The sequence below is a fragment of the Peromyscus eremicus genome, chromosome 20, assembly GCF_949786415.1.
Source record: "Peromyscus eremicus chromosome 20, PerEre_H2_v1, whole genome shotgun sequence".
In the NCBI taxonomy this organism is placed as follows: domain Eukaryota; kingdom Metazoa; phylum Chordata; class Mammalia; order Rodentia; family Cricetidae; genus Peromyscus; species Peromyscus eremicus.
The window spans coordinates 57,236,390-57,251,998 of NC_081436.1; the positions used below are offsets into that span (position 1 = coordinate 57,236,390).

The 15,609-nt window shown below is 37.1% G+C and overlaps 1 protein-coding gene across 3 annotated transcripts in view; it reads left to right on the forward strand.

Moving 5' to 3' along the window:
- Angpt1 (angiopoietin 1) overlaps positions 1 to 15,609 on the forward strand; it is a 250,764-nt gene that overhangs the window by 191,187 nt on the left and 43,968 nt on the right. For all 3 annotated transcript variants that reach the window (XM_059247853.1, XM_059247852.1, XM_059247854.1), the window contains exons 5-6: positions 2,397 to 2,524; positions 10,186 to 10,287. In XM_059247853.1, the coding sequence (XP_059103836.1) occupies positions 2,397 to 2,524; positions 10,186 to 10,287 (230 nt within the window). The remainder of the gene's footprint in view (positions 1 to 2,396; positions 2,525 to 10,185; positions 10,288 to 15,609) is intronic.

The following is a 15,609-nucleotide window of genomic DNA, read 5'->3' on the forward strand; positions in this document are numbered from 1 at the left end:
ATTTGATTCAAGCCAGTATTTTATATCCCTTTCACACTTTTCAGATTCATTTAATAGCAATTACTCATGGTGGATATTTGATGTTTTTATTATGTAGGAACATTGTGAATTAAACTGACTGGAAACATATTCATTAAAAAAGGACTACTATTTCAAAAATTCTTAATTAAATAAAACCTATTATGAAAATATCATGTGTTTGTTAAAAAATGCTAGATCATCAATGTTTAATATAGCACATACTTCTCTAGCCAAGAGCTATTAAATGGGTCAATTTGTATTCTGATTTCATTAATGAGAACTTAAAATGGTGTGAAGCTCTGTGAATAAAATAAGGCTCTTCTCATTGAAGAACTCATTATTAGTTTGGGTTACAATGGAATAATGACTGGCACTATCAAAGTACTTTTTGAAGAAAGAATTTAAACATCAAATGTAATGTAGATGTTTACAGCAATAAATATAGGCAGTAGTGTTCTGTGGGTTTAGATTGAAGAGTTCCTAGAAATTTTCTTAAAAGCCAAAACCAAAGATTTCAAGACAGCTAGACTTCAAAAGTATGAAACAGTAGTCAGGCAGTGGTGGCGAATGCCTTTAATCTCAGCACACAGGAGACAGAGGCAGGCAGGGCTCTGAGTTCTTAGCCAGCCTGGTCTATAGAGTGAATTCCAGGATAGCCAGGGCTACACAGTGAAACCTTGTCTTAAAAATTGAAGAAAAAAAAGAAAGAAAATTTAACTGCACTTTGTGTCTTATTTAGTTCCCTGAAGCTAAATCATGACACAGATGACCCAAAATGAGTAAATTAATATTATTTAGAAATTAGGTTTAGAAATAAGCTTAAAAATCCATCACCTCAACTTCTAGAATTCGAATCAATCCTGTAAATTTAAGTAGAGCACTTCTCAACATGGTCCCAAGAGTTGCAATAACAGCACAAGTGTTATGGGGGTAGCCAGTTAACTTCTGATTGCATTTTAGGCCACTCTACAGGGGGAAAGGGTAGTCTAGTCCTGTAAATCTGTCTAACAGCCCATGGTTGTGGAGTTCACAACCCTCATGGGTGAACCTACTACTATTACTACTACGATGCAAAATGGACATGGTGTCAAACTTCCCTCTAAATGCATTTCTCTAACTCATAGATTCATGTAGCTGTCAGACACTATCAGAGAAGTTTCTTTGTGTAGTGGCTGGTGATTAATGTAGAAACTGGTAAGTGGTCAAAGTGTAGAAAATGTGTTTGTGGACTGTTCAGCTGTAAACGGGAAGTCTATAATCAACTCCTTTCACCAAGGCTCAGGAACCACTGCAAAAGAGACAGTGGAACGTTTGTAAGTGGCAGAGGTCAGGGAAGGCTGGAGCAACACAGTGTCCTCTGGGCTTGACTGAACCACTGTACTCATGAGCTCATGGCAGCTTTGATTGCCTGCACAAGACCTTCGTGAGATCCAGCCAGTCAAGATTCTAGCATGGGGGAAGCAGGGATTCCAAGCTTATACATGGAACCGAGGTGCTATTGATAGCTGATGACTTCTGAAGGAAGGAGAGTTAGTTTTCATCAAGGGTGTGGACCTGGCAGGTCACCTATGCTCACTGGGTGGCCCCACACGGAACAGTAGATAGGCATAAAGTATTAGTCTGTGTGAGTCATTTGAAAAAGGAGGACATAAAGTTGGGAGGGGTGGGGTTAGGGTAATCAACCAAAATGCACTATATGAATGTAGGAAGCTCTCAAAGAATTAATAAGAATGTTGTATTTTTAAATGTTTTCACATTATTTTGGAACTCACTCTGAAGACCAGACCAGGCTGGGCTTGAACTCACAGAGATCCTCTTGCCTCTGCCTCCTGAGAGCTGGGATTAAACGTGTGCACCATTACCTCTAGGCACAGAAGGTATTTTCATTTGACTTTTTTTATGTTGTTGTTGCTTTTTGTTATTTTTACATTTTTAAACACTAGGATTTGAAATACAACTCATTGGTAGAGCATGTACCTAACATGAAATTTTCAACAGTGCAATAAATAAATAAACTTTTCTCTGAAATGTAGATAGGAATGTTTTATAAATTTGACAGGAAACATTGCCATAAATTGCTAACAATAGGAAGCATCACATAATTATGTAATTTGTCCATCAAGATAAAGTTTTTGAGGCTATAAAAAACCAAAGTAAATAAATTGATGTAAGATTAATATGTAATTGAAAATTGATCCACAGCTTTTTCCCTTTCAACTTAACCAGTTACTTAGTAGGTGGTATGTTTTATTTTTCAATGTGTGCAATATAGATTGTGTGAAGCCAGCAAAGACCTGCTGTTTGTAGTCCATATGGTGGTAATGATCTCAATATTTTTAGTTCTTATATTATAATATCTCTCTTTTATTTTGCAGTTTTGCTAAAGGGAGGAAAAAGGGAAGAAGAGAAACCATTTCGAGACTGTGCGGATGTATATCAAGCTGGTTTTAATAAGAGTGGAATCTACACTATTTATTTTAATAATATGCCAGAACCCAAAAAGGTAAAATCAGAAGTGCTTGTTCATGCAGTGTAAAACAGATTCTGATTGAATTGCTGTACAATCAAATAAATTTGTAAGTTTGGTAAACACAATACATGTTGGTGTACACCTATGCATGTATACACACATGCACATGCACACACACACACACACACACACACACCTCAGCTGCTCTTTTCTGTTCTCTGAGAGAGGCTGTGTTTCTCTTGTCCACAGGGGATGAAAACCCCGTTTTGCAGATGTCCTCTAAGCCTTGTTAATGATCTGATCTGTTAATTACATAAATTTTTATTTTTTTTCCATTTCTTGGATATCATAGTGCTAAAAAATGTTGGCTTCCACAAATTACATGCTGTTGCCATATTTACCTTTAGTGCATGCGGGGAGCATTAGAAATCATCTTCTAAAGTCCCAAGATGTCAGGGAGCATATGCCTTCCAGCGTAAGAGCTGGCCAAATCCAGCTATTTGCAGAATTATTGAGCCTGTTGAAGTGGGAGAAACATACACTATTTGAACACAGCATAGTGAAAGGATGTGCCCCTCATACTTACTCAAGTGTAAGTTGGAAAAACAGACTTATCTTTGAGTCTGATCAGTGTCCAAGGTAAATGTGGAAGCAATTAAGCAACATCTTGCTACCCTTTCTCTTTTAGAGACCTCTGCATATTTGTTCATTAAATCATCCATTTATGCCTTCACTCAGTACAATTAATTAGATGCCATTCATTTGCCAGTCACTGTCTAAGAACACAAATACAAAACAAGCAGTTCTGTGTGTAATAGAGAAGACAGGCATTTACCAAAAGACAGAGTAATCAAGTACTACAGAAGTGTAGTGCTAGCGATGTCTCTAGGAAGGAGATTATGTCGGGACCTTTAGACGAGGCAACCAAAGACAGTGGGATCAGAGGCAAGAAAGCTACCTGCTCTTTAACATGGAATGGCTTGTCTGGATTTACAAGATCCCAAGACAGAGGCCTGTTCTTCTGAGATAAAACACTTTCCATGGCCCTTTCCCACACCTGCGTATGCGTCGTCATTTTCTTGAATCCTGTGAGAATGCTCATGAAAGGCCTTCCTGAATTTCCCCCAAGAGTGTTGCATGACATTTCTATTACTAAAGTTCTACAAGGGAGAACTGTGGCTTTTTGTTTATGACTTCCTGGGGCCAAGCATGTTTTCTGCACATAGTTAAGTCCTTAATAAATGAACACTAGAATTAAAAAAAAAATGAAGAAAAGGACGCACTGATAACGAAAGCATCAGAACATCCACCAAGCCTAGTGGGTTTTTTTTTTTCTGATTTTGTGCATTTTGGTAAGCAAGGGAAGAGAATCTTGGAGACCAGTGTGCCAGATATCACGCCATTACCAAGGTCAGGTGTCTGGGTGAGAATCCAGGCCCAGTCAAAGGCTGGATTTCTTTCTGCCCCTGTCATTGGATCCTGATTTGAATAAGGGCTCCTGGGTGAGGTTGTCTCACTATTTCTCTCTTTTCTTGAAACAACATTTTCTTCTTAAAAAAAGCCTTCAGTTTTGCTCCACAAATGGGAGTGGGGAAGACGGGAGAGGAAGCACTGGAAGGGGTGAAGGGGACATGCGCAGTCCTCCCCGCGCTTCCACCTCAGCCACTCACAAAGGCCTGTGACGTCATCGGCTTTTCCTGTGGGGTTTGGGCGTTAGTCTTTGGATCAAGAAATCTATGACTTAAAATAAAATAAAACAAAGAAACACACAAAACTGTGAATATACAAGGATGAGGTGATCAGAATAGAACTCTATATGACACACTGACTTTTCCTTTTCAACAACTCAAGGAGTTGTGTGCTTCTAGAATTTCAGAAAGGCAGCTTGCCCAAATTATGCATGTGATAACTATTGAACATTGGCTTTGAAAACAAACATCTGTTTCCAGACTTATCAGAGTTCGAAAAAGATAATTATTTACATGGGTCATAATTGGAGTTTCACCAACCAAAAGTCCCATGAAGAAGACACATGTGTGACCTGAGTGAGCAAGTTATTAAAATTTACTTCCCTCTCTGTATCTTATATAGCCTCACTTTCTTTCCTTTTGATCCAAATCATTGACATTCTTCTAACGATAATAAAAGGCATTGAGAAAATGTATTTCTAGGCCCTGCCAGTCAGACTAGGGTATCATCAACAAAACAGTTGCTACTACCCTGAATATGCCTAATCAAAGCCCCTTTTTTTTCCTTTTTGTAATGTTCTCACAAGTTCATTAGAAGTTAAGGAAACTCAGGTCTATAAAAGCTAACAACATTAAAACTGAGTTAAGTGATATGGAATATGAAGCAATCAATAAAAGTGGGGTATTTAAGGCAACAGAGAAAAGCAATTGATAGCAAATGCTCATACTTTAGGAAGTGTGGGGACTGCAGTATACCAAAACTATTTATTTCGGATTTTTTCCTTTCTTTTTTTTTTTTTTTTTTTTTTGGTTTTGCGAGACAGGGTTTCTCTGTGCAGCTTTGCGCCTTTCCTAGATCTCGCTCTGTAGAACAGGCTGGCCTTGAACTCACAGAGATCTGCCTGCCTCTGCCTCCCAAGTGCTGGGATTAAAGGCGTGTGCCACCACTGCCCGGCTCCATATTTTTACTTAACATACATATTTTTCATACACTATATTTTGATCATGGTTCCCTCGTTCACTTTGTCAGATCCTCCTCATGGCCCTACCTATGCAACTCAATGCCTTCTGCCCTTCTTTCTTTAGAAAACAAGAAAACAAACCATAATAACAATTAAAAACAAAGAGAAAACACAAGATATGCACTATACATGTGCAAACGCGCATACACACACACACACACACACACACACACACACACACACAAAAACATAAAAGCAAAAATCAGAAGCCATAATACACAAGCAAAGGACCAGTACTACAAAAAATACCCAGACTTAGTGATGTGGGACAAAACATCTATAAAAATGCCACAGAAGGTCTTTTGTGTTGGCATTCTACTTTTGGGAATAGGGCCTGTCCTTAAGCGTGGTTAATCTACCCTGTGAAGTTGCATTGGAGAATTTTTCCTTTGCTAGTAAATGCCAATTAGAGACAACATCTTTGTTAGGGATGGGAGCTTCTGTCCATGTCCCCCTCTCAGTGCTGGGATTTGAACCTTTGCAGGTCCTGTGCATGCTGCCAGTCTGTTTTGACTGGCATTGCTCTATGTCAAAAAAAAAAAAAAATGTTCGTTAAAGTTTGAAATGTGTTGTTTTTCAAATGCCATGTGGAAGGCAAAAGTGTTAGTTTAGGATGATTCAATTTGTCAAGCAAATAGAAAATGAGAATTCTATCTTTTCTATCTTTCCTTGTTTCATAGTGTCCGTGGTCTGCGGTGGTCTCCCTCTGCATTCCCTTCAAGGCACAGTAGAAGGAAACAGAGTTTCTCTTTCCATTTCACAAGTGTTTAAAGCCAAATGCCCTGTAGTCAGTTTGCTTCATCCAAAAACAAACCATTAAATCAGAAGTCTTATTCTAAAATATTAAAAATTGTTTCTGAACTCATAATTCCTATAATTCCTGAAAAGGGACTGTAACAAATATGTTAAGCCATTTCCATTTAAGGTTATGGAAAAATAATTAACATCCAGAAGGTTAATCATTCCAATTTGTATAAAGCACAGAAGCATAAAAAGTATGTGAATCAAATTCCCCCTTTTTGTCTGGGTTTAAATCTCCGTATTAAGTTAAAAGGTGTTTAATGCTTGAAAGCTTTGACCTTGCCTGGGGAAGAAGCCAGTTCAGCCTTTTCTTGGACAGAGCTAAGCCACAGTCATCGAATCAATAGATGCAACAGACACAGTAAATGGAGCAGGGCCCCATCCACAGGAAGGGCATGCCAGATAACACAGACCACACAAGACCAGCAAGTGAACTCTTCGGGTCTCTCATGTTCAAATCCTTCTGTAACTGATCATTTATTCCAGGGCTGTCCTTAATCTTTTAGGAATAGGCTTTTCCTTTTTCTTCTGACTGTAGATAAAAATTGAGTTTTCTTTAATTTTTTCAATATTGAATCCAAATTCTTAAATAGATATAAAATACAAATTAACATGATCAATCTTCATAATGCCAGTATTAATAAACAAAAGCCAGGAATCATATTCATAAGGCAAACTTGTTGAACACTTGTATATTTTTGTTTTGAATATCCTGTACAATTTTATAATAAATTATAAATGTAAATCATGTTTAATGTCACATATAACAATACTTTAATGCACAAATATTATGCTAAATACTTAGAATAAGTAATGCATAGTATAAACCTGCATGTATTATTATAAAGTACATCTGAGATCTAAGAGCAGTGGTTAGCTCTTATACCAAACACTCCTGAAGTACTCTATGTACACTTAATCTTACACACACACACACACACACACACACACACACACACACACACACGGAAAGAATGAAGGAAAAAGAAAAAAAATGAGAGAAAGCAGAGTTGAAACTTGAATCTAGCCCTCAAGTCAGCTGAGCTCTGTTGTCCTCACATCCCTGCAGTGGCATCTGCTATCATTGTCACTCTTGTGTGTCCACAGGAATCAGACCCACTTAAGTCCCTTAACTTATTTCTCTGCCTCTCAACCTGGTGACTACTCCCTCTGTCTTTCTCTGGGTCTTCCCCTAAAACGCATTCTCAGCACTTAATATATCAAGTTGTTGGATGCCTCCTTTTAAAAAGGAAAGCTGTGTTTGGGGAAAAAACTGTGAGTGATGTAAAACAAGTGCATACAATTACATTAACAAGTTAACTGTCTTTAAAAACTCATAGCACAGTTTTCTCCACACTGTAAATTTATCAGTGTGGTAAGTATTTTTCTGAGTATGTAGGTAGGCTTTATAGCTTTGGATACCAACTTGTGTTAGAGGCAAAAGTCCATTAGGAGACAAATGAGAGAGAGAGAGAGAATGAGAATGGGGGAAGGAAGAAAGAAGAATAGGGAGATATATAGATAGATGATAGATAGATAGATGATAGATAGATAGATAGATAGATAGATAGATAGATAGATAGATAGATAGACAGATTCATTCTTTGGATTATTCAGTTAATGCACTGCAAAATTTAATTAAGAAACCAGTGTCATTAGTTTCTCCTAGCAGAATATTCCTTGATATTTTCACTAGCATTACTTGCAAACATTAGCTGCCCCAGGTGCATCTTTGAAATTTCCACCTGTGCTCCGTTTAAACTGTTTAAATTCTTTTATCTGATTTTAGTCTCATGAAGACTCTGAAATCTCTTTGGCCAAGGTCACTAATGTTCCCTTCATTTCAAGTTTGTACATATTTTAAAATATTCACTTAATTTTACCTCTCTCAAATAGTTGATTAATTTATTCTCCTTCCCAACCCCATATATTCTTGAGATTTCTTTAATCACATTTTCTTATCTTATGATTACAATGAATATTCATTTAATATCTACAATCAATTACCCGCTGCTAACGAGACAACAACAAATAAAACCAAACGGACCCACTTACAAGTTACTGATGTATATTATCTATACCAATTGTTTACTAAAACCTACTCGTGGACCACTCCTCCCATCTATAAACACATTTTCTTTACTTATTTAAATAATAGATTGATCTTTAATGATATCAGCTTTTGCTTTCAGTTACATTACTACCAATAACTTAGGCATACAGAGGGCTCAAACCCTCAATCTAGTTAAAATTCAGCTCAAATCCTAGATTCATTATAGTTGCTAAGTATAATCATTGGTAGACTACTTAAATATTTTAAACCCCAGTGTTGCATTTGTAGAGTGAATATAATAATCGTACTTTCACGAGCTGTTCTGGGATTAAGTTACAAAATGCATATTAAGTTTTCAAATTACCTGACAGATCATTTTTAGTGACAGATCATTTTCTTGTTCATATACCCTTGGTCTGCCTCCAGTAGATTATCTCATCTCTAATTACTATCTGATACTCCCTCTATTGTGTGGTCATGTAACCTGCAACACAAAGTGTCCAAAATAACAATCATTTCTTTTCTCACTTGTTAGCTCTTTGTATCAAGTCTCTACATATGTTATTACTGCTGTCATTCTAAAGTCACTAAAGTTGGAAAATTATGGACTCTACTACCTTCTTACCCCTATGAGAACAGTCAGTATTGAAATGTCAAGGTATTTTGAGGACACAATCCATGTTATATTCCTCATAATTTCCTCAATCATAATATAGACTCAATGCCCAAGAATGCTTATTGAGTGAAAAAAATAAGTGGATGAATATATTAGAATTAAGGGGGATAACTAAATATTTTATAATTAAAGGCAGACTTGTTAGGAGTCATGTTAAGGACACAAAGCAGATGGAGAAATGCAGAAGATTAGCATAAGAGTAATCTTGGGAAGAGAAAGGGAATTTAAAATTCATGAATTTCAAGATGAGTCAATTACTAGGGATAATAAGGACAGAAGGGTAAGTGTGAAACTGGAGGTAGAACCCTCAGGGGACCAGTTGTCCTAATTCATATGCACGCACAGGCATGTGTGTCTTAGTTCCTTTCACTCAGAAGAAGTACACGAAAAAGTTCTGCTGTGAATGACAGTTCTGGTCATTGTGTTCATACCCTTCAGCCGTTTGTGCTCTAACATGGTGCCTCAGGGAAAACAGCCTACCTATAGTGCCTGCTCACTGCTGTTGCCTCATTTTCACACCTTTAGCCAACCTTCAATGTGCTTTATTATTCAATTGGTGGAGGAATGTTATTCCCCATGGTCCAGCTCTTGAAAAATCAAACTGCCATATTCACATGCCATGAGTCACAGGGACTGCTGTCCAAAGACAACATCATTACAGAAGTATGGAGAAAATGAATCAATTTTAAAATAAATGCTATTGTATGTAGAATAATTTGAAATAAGCATTGAATCTTCAAATAACCATTCTATATAGGAAAGAAAAGCTTGCCACTGTCAGATGGCATACATAAGCTACATTGTTCATTACTAAAATTTAAACAACCTATTCTCTATTCACACAATTTTGTCTCTAGTATAAAATTGATCAAACAAGAGTAATTATTACAGTATATATAATATAGTATGTAAGCACATGAGAGTTTGGCAATAAAATATAAAAATGTGAATCTTTTGTTCTTAATTACATTGACTTTACAATAATATATTAAAGAATACTGAGCCTTATATTTTGGCCACAGAACAGTATTTCACATTGGGAACTTTAGGAAGTTTTTTAAAATGTAAACTTCCACAAGTGCCTATTTCAATTTGAGATTTAAAAAAAATGGGGGAGTACTAGGGGTTGGTCCCAAGGCCTTGCACATATAAGACAAGCATGCTACCACTGAGCTACATCCCAACATCTAAAACTGTATTGTGGTCTGAAACTAGTTTTCTGCTGACCAATACAGTTTTAGAAATAATTAAAGATTCCTGAGGGAGGTTATCAGGTGCAGCACAAGTGTAAATTGTGGGAGAAGTAAGTAATAATATGTCTAAAATGTAGCTTTTTTCCTCTTCTTACAGGCTAGACCTGTCCACTCCATTTATATTTTGAAATGTGTCAGACATACATTTCCTTAAGATGTTTGTAGTTTCCACTTTCCATACTTTTCCTGTTTTTTTTTCAGGTATTTTGCAATATGGATGTGAATGGGGGAGGCTGGACTGTAATCCAACACCGTGAAGATGGAAGTCTGGATTTCCAAAGGGGCTGGAAAGAATATAAAATGGTAAGATGGAAGAATTTACAGTGCTTTTTGATGTTTTATCATAAGGTTATCTTCACCCAGGATATATGATAAACCCTGACCTTCTAGATGCCTTTGAGTTATTTAAAAATAACAATTCTTACATTAAAGACATTATTTTCATTAGACACAAAATGCTCATAAATCATGTTCAGTAAATTGTTTCCCTGTGTGTAATAGAAATGAAACTGCATCATTATAATTACTTGGTGATCTGCTAAGCACTGTCTGCATTTGTTCCTAGTGGGAGAAACTAGAACTCCAACCCAGGCTGAGTACGTGAGTAGGACAGGAAGCTGTGTAGTGTCACAAGTCATGGAGAAAGATGGATAGACCTACCGGTGGCCTCTCTCACATTGCTTCAAGTTGTTGTTGACCTCTGAATAGGAGTGGCTCCATAAACCACCATGCCATGTGTCTATCCTGGGCTTCTCTTGGTGCAAGGACTCAGGATTGCCAGGTTTCCCATGTCAAAGTCAGCATTTCCCAAGTTCAGAGTGAACTTTTAGAGCTATTCCTAGGGAAGACGTTTTCATGTATGAAGTGGTTCTTATTATTTTACATTATATTTTCTGTACAATTCTTGGTTTGACTTTCTAACAATTTTTCCCTCCAAAAGTGAAAACTAGAAGGTGATCAGAATGTCCTATTAGCCAAAGTTCTGTCTTGACATCTTAGCAAACAATGCAAAAACTGTGGTTGGTTGATCGCAACCTACCGGTTAAATACATGTGTTAAAGACTACGCCAAGTGTTAAAGGAAATAGATGGAGCTCTCCTGTGCTGTCACTGTACCTATGGCATTTGGATGAGAAATTCAATGAGCATTCTGAATGCAAGTGAGTAGTATAAAGATATACATATTTGAAATCTTGACTTTTTAAAAACTCATAATGTAAGATAGAAAAATAGGCCAAAGCCAACAAAATAGAATTCTACATTGATAACTGTGTGATTTTTATCAAGGCAAAAACCAACCACACAAATAATCAGGGAGAATAGAAGGCAAAGGTGGCAACTTGAATGAACGGAGGAGATGTTTCACCATGAGCTCAATCTGTGTCATCTGCTGTGAACAAGCAAGAATTAATGCACTCAGAGTACATCAGTCATAAGCTGTTAAGTCACAAACATGCACAATTCAGCAGGGCCTGCCACAGCCTGGTTACATCAGGAGTATGCGCACAGTGTGCTTTGTATCCTGGAGGTTTTCAAAAGAATAGGCTAGCCCAGAATTTGCAAGCAGCGTGTTAGAATTAAGGAAAAGAATGCCTAGAGCAAGTGACTACAACGGAGAATAAAACTAGAAACACAGATTCAAATCATTCTGACTTACATTATCACTTAAATTAGTAACAGAGAATGAATGTGAAATGGTCATTATGCAGTTTTCAAAAATGATGATTATTACCTGTGAATATCTGTTTCCTTCACACACTGGTAATCTTATGATATACTGACTTGTTAGGTATGGAATTGATTAATGCTTTTTGAGTATTTACCAAATGAATCCATTCTTAGAGAATTGATTTTTCATTATTGGAACAAGACTGGAATTATTCATTAACCATTGACATTTATTCCTCCTCTTACTTTTAAATAAGAAAAGCTATCATGTTTTATTCAAACTCCAAAAAATGTATCACCTCAATGACAATTATTCATGGTCAGAAAGTAAAATTAGTTCCGAATTTTTTAAACATTTTGGCAAAAAAATGAGTATGAAGATTTTCTAAGTTAAAAGAATCCATTGTATGTTAAAACTTGTTAATATTCACCAAAGCACAGAGCCAAAATGTTATAGCTCTCGTAAAGCCTTTCTTTCACCTAGAAACAAAATAGCATGACTCTGCGAAGGAAGGTGTGTCTATGTGGGTCTTTATGAGCCTCACCTACTGCTCCCTTCATGCATGAAACTTGCCTCAAGCTTCCTCGGCTGAGGGGGAACATGCCCTGGGAAAGTCAAACTTGCATGCATGCAGCTCTTTCTGTCTGGTTTTACTAGTCTTCACTCTTGGGACATTCGATGTAGTCATGACCTTTGATCCCTCCCTTGTGGATTGCTGTCCCTCTGTCCTTTGTGTCCTACTGATCAGTATCTGTGGGCTGCCTCTTTCCTAAGAAATTTTCCAGAGTTTTGTGTTAACGTCATCAACCCAAGAAATTACAGAATATCTTTTTATTTTTAAGCCCCTCCCAAAATGGAGGTGTCACAGGACTTGATTCTCAGCATTGGCTTTGGCCCTGAGGAAGACTTTTGAACTCTTGTTGTCTCTTAAGCCTTCCTTAGGAGGAAATCCAGCAAATCTGGGTTACAGACTTGTAAAGACATTTACTGCTGAGAGGGAAGTCTGTGGTAGTTCTTCTAATGGGGCATTTAGGTACTATGGTGACACCATACTCACCAAAAATCCTTCTGCATGTGGTCAATGAACCAGAGAGTCCCAACAACTTCTCTAAGTGGCAGCTTTATGACAGGCAGTCACTAATTCCCTGGGGACAAACTTGGTTTGTTTTAAAGACAATTATCCCTATAAACAGAGCTTCCTATTGAAACAAACATTTCCTGAGAGCACCTAGGTACTTTCTTGGAGTTCTTGTTGCTTTAAAGAACTTAAAAGCATATTTTAAACATGCCTATATTGAAAAAAATACATAAGAAATTGAAATTCTTTACATCAAAATTTCTTCCCATCTTTCTTGGGCTTAGTGTCTCAGCCATGAAAGGAGACACTTCTAACATGAGCTCTAACTGTGAAGTAAAAAAAAAAAGAAAAAAAGAAAAAAAGAAAGAAAGAAAAGAAAACCAGCCTTGTCTGCTTTTTTAATAATTTGTATGAAAGAAAGATGAAGCCCATAGGATACAGAGACTGTGTCTGGTTTCAATTTTGTTTCTTCTATAAAAAGTCAACACTTCCTGTGAGCATTATCAGACAAAAAAAATAAAGTATCAGAGACAATTATTTTATTAACTTGGAAAAGGACAAGCTGAAATTGAGCATTTCTTCAGGTTTTGGCAAAATTAATGAATATTGATCCTTTCCTCTCCCTGTATTTTCAAAGTGTAATGTGACTCTTGAGGCCAATTTGAAGTCAGCATTGTTTTCTTTTAAATTCCAGTGTTCCCCCTTTATTAAACTACTGGAAGACAAAATTAATCAGCAGCGAGCCTGGCTCATGGCAGCGAAGTTCTTTGTGCACTTAGGATTGCCATAAGTGAATGTACTCGTTTGTTTATGTCATAGAATCCTTGCATTTTATTCACGACAGAAGAATCTCGTCCTTTTACTAGTGTTTGTCTCTGCCGCCTTAACATCAGAACAGAACTCTGTGTATGATTTTCATTTTTCATGTTTTGTATAGGGCATTTAAAATAAAACATTGACCTGTGATAAGCTAGTATACTCAAAAATATCTAAAAATGGTTTTGAGCTAACCACTACTATATTTTATGGACAAATTTGATTTTTTTTTCTGTTAGTCCCATAATCAAAAGTTGCCTTCTAGTATGGAGACCATGGCAAACATGTGGCTTCATGTCTCCTTTATTCAGATAATTTTATCTGATTAATGTATTGTTCTTAATTTGTACATAGTTCTTTAATGTTGTATTTATATGAATTTCCACCTTCACTGAGTGGAACTGTATGAATTTCCTGATGTTTAGGCTCACCTCAGACATTTTGAACATATGCATGGGAAGAGTATTTAATCTCTACTCATAAGTAACACCCCTGTTCTGTCTGATACTCAATTCCAAGTAAAGGAACCATCAGAATTATCAGTTAGTTATTAATGTGGGCATATGAACTTAAATTTTTCTGTCCTAGATCCTAAAGCACATGAAATACATAGGCCGGAAAGATGGGGAGAAATCGGACCAAGTGGGAATAAAAGGAGAGAGATTCTCTCCTGTTAAGATGTGTTGACTCAAAAAGACAACTCGGACTTCAAAGGGGATAAGACATAGTTTATTTGACTTGAGATCCATGGCTTGGGAACACAGATTTAGACTACTCCAAATTCCATGTTCCACCATGGAAGCAATTTCATGAAGTTTTTATAATAACAGAAAAAGGAAATTCATAAATCAAGACATAGTACAAACAGCGGAAACATCAGGGAGGAGGGAGAGTCTGCTGTGGTCTAAGATGTTGTCTTAGCCTTTCTTAGCCCTTGGATTGGTGGAAACTAGTGCTTTGTTAAGTTAATGTATTGTAAGATGGTTTTACCTATTAGTCACAGGACATTAGGTGACACAGAAATGGGCAAGGGGGAATGGCTCTTTGGAGGGCTAAAGATGGCTCAAGATAAAGTGTAATTAGGCTCTGGACCTCCAACATTGCAAACTTTCCACCATCACTAAAGGTCTAATCAGTTAATCAGCCTTGCTGAAGGTTCAGCCTGGGGATTTAGCTTCCTTCTGGGAACTTTCGTTCACAGGAGAGCAGGAAAGACTGAGGAGGGGGTGGCTATTGTCTTTCTCTGCCATTTGTGCCACACTGAAGCCCCATTTGTGCAAACACTTGGCTTCAAGTTTTCATTTCTTAATTTAGATCTTGGGTTAAAAATACCGACATTTGTTCCTCAAGGCGATACTCAGCTTTTAATGACACACTCATGTCTAAAAGCCTGTTCAATAATGCTATTGATATATACATTAATTTTCAGCCAAGACAAGATTCTGTGATACTTAGATGGCACAGCATAGGAGGATACCTGTTCCGTTGAAAGAGCTTGCCATCTTATAGAAGAAAGCAGAAAGCGAAATGCGACTGTGTAATGTGACATAACTTCTCAATAGGTTTTTCTTAAGTGCTTTTTGTGTAGGAACACTCAGATGCCTTGACTAATTTTCATTCTTGTAACACTGTGCATGGAGATATTTTTAACCGTCTCTTCTGCGATGAGGAAACTGAGTCATTTAAGGGAAGTTGAAAGTGCCACTGAAAATGTGTGGTAAAGGAAGGCTTCCACTGTAGCAGAGATAAGGGGAGAGGTTACTTAATCCCTTTGTTCCCCACATCAGATACATGGATGTGCCTGACAAAGTATCCAACGGTTTCCTTATGTGGGAACCCATTTCCATTTCCCCTTTTTGGCAGATCCGTCATCTTCATGATGATGAAACAGTTGTTTCTGCTCCACTGCACTTGGCCATTAGACAGCTCCCTCCCTCCACTATCTCTCCAATACCATATTGCTTCATTGTAGTAAAACAGTTTTACTCACATAGACAGTTTGGGAGGTGAGATGCATGAACTTAAAATTTGGTTCCTAGTGGCAAATTTCAGTGTTTTTCTTT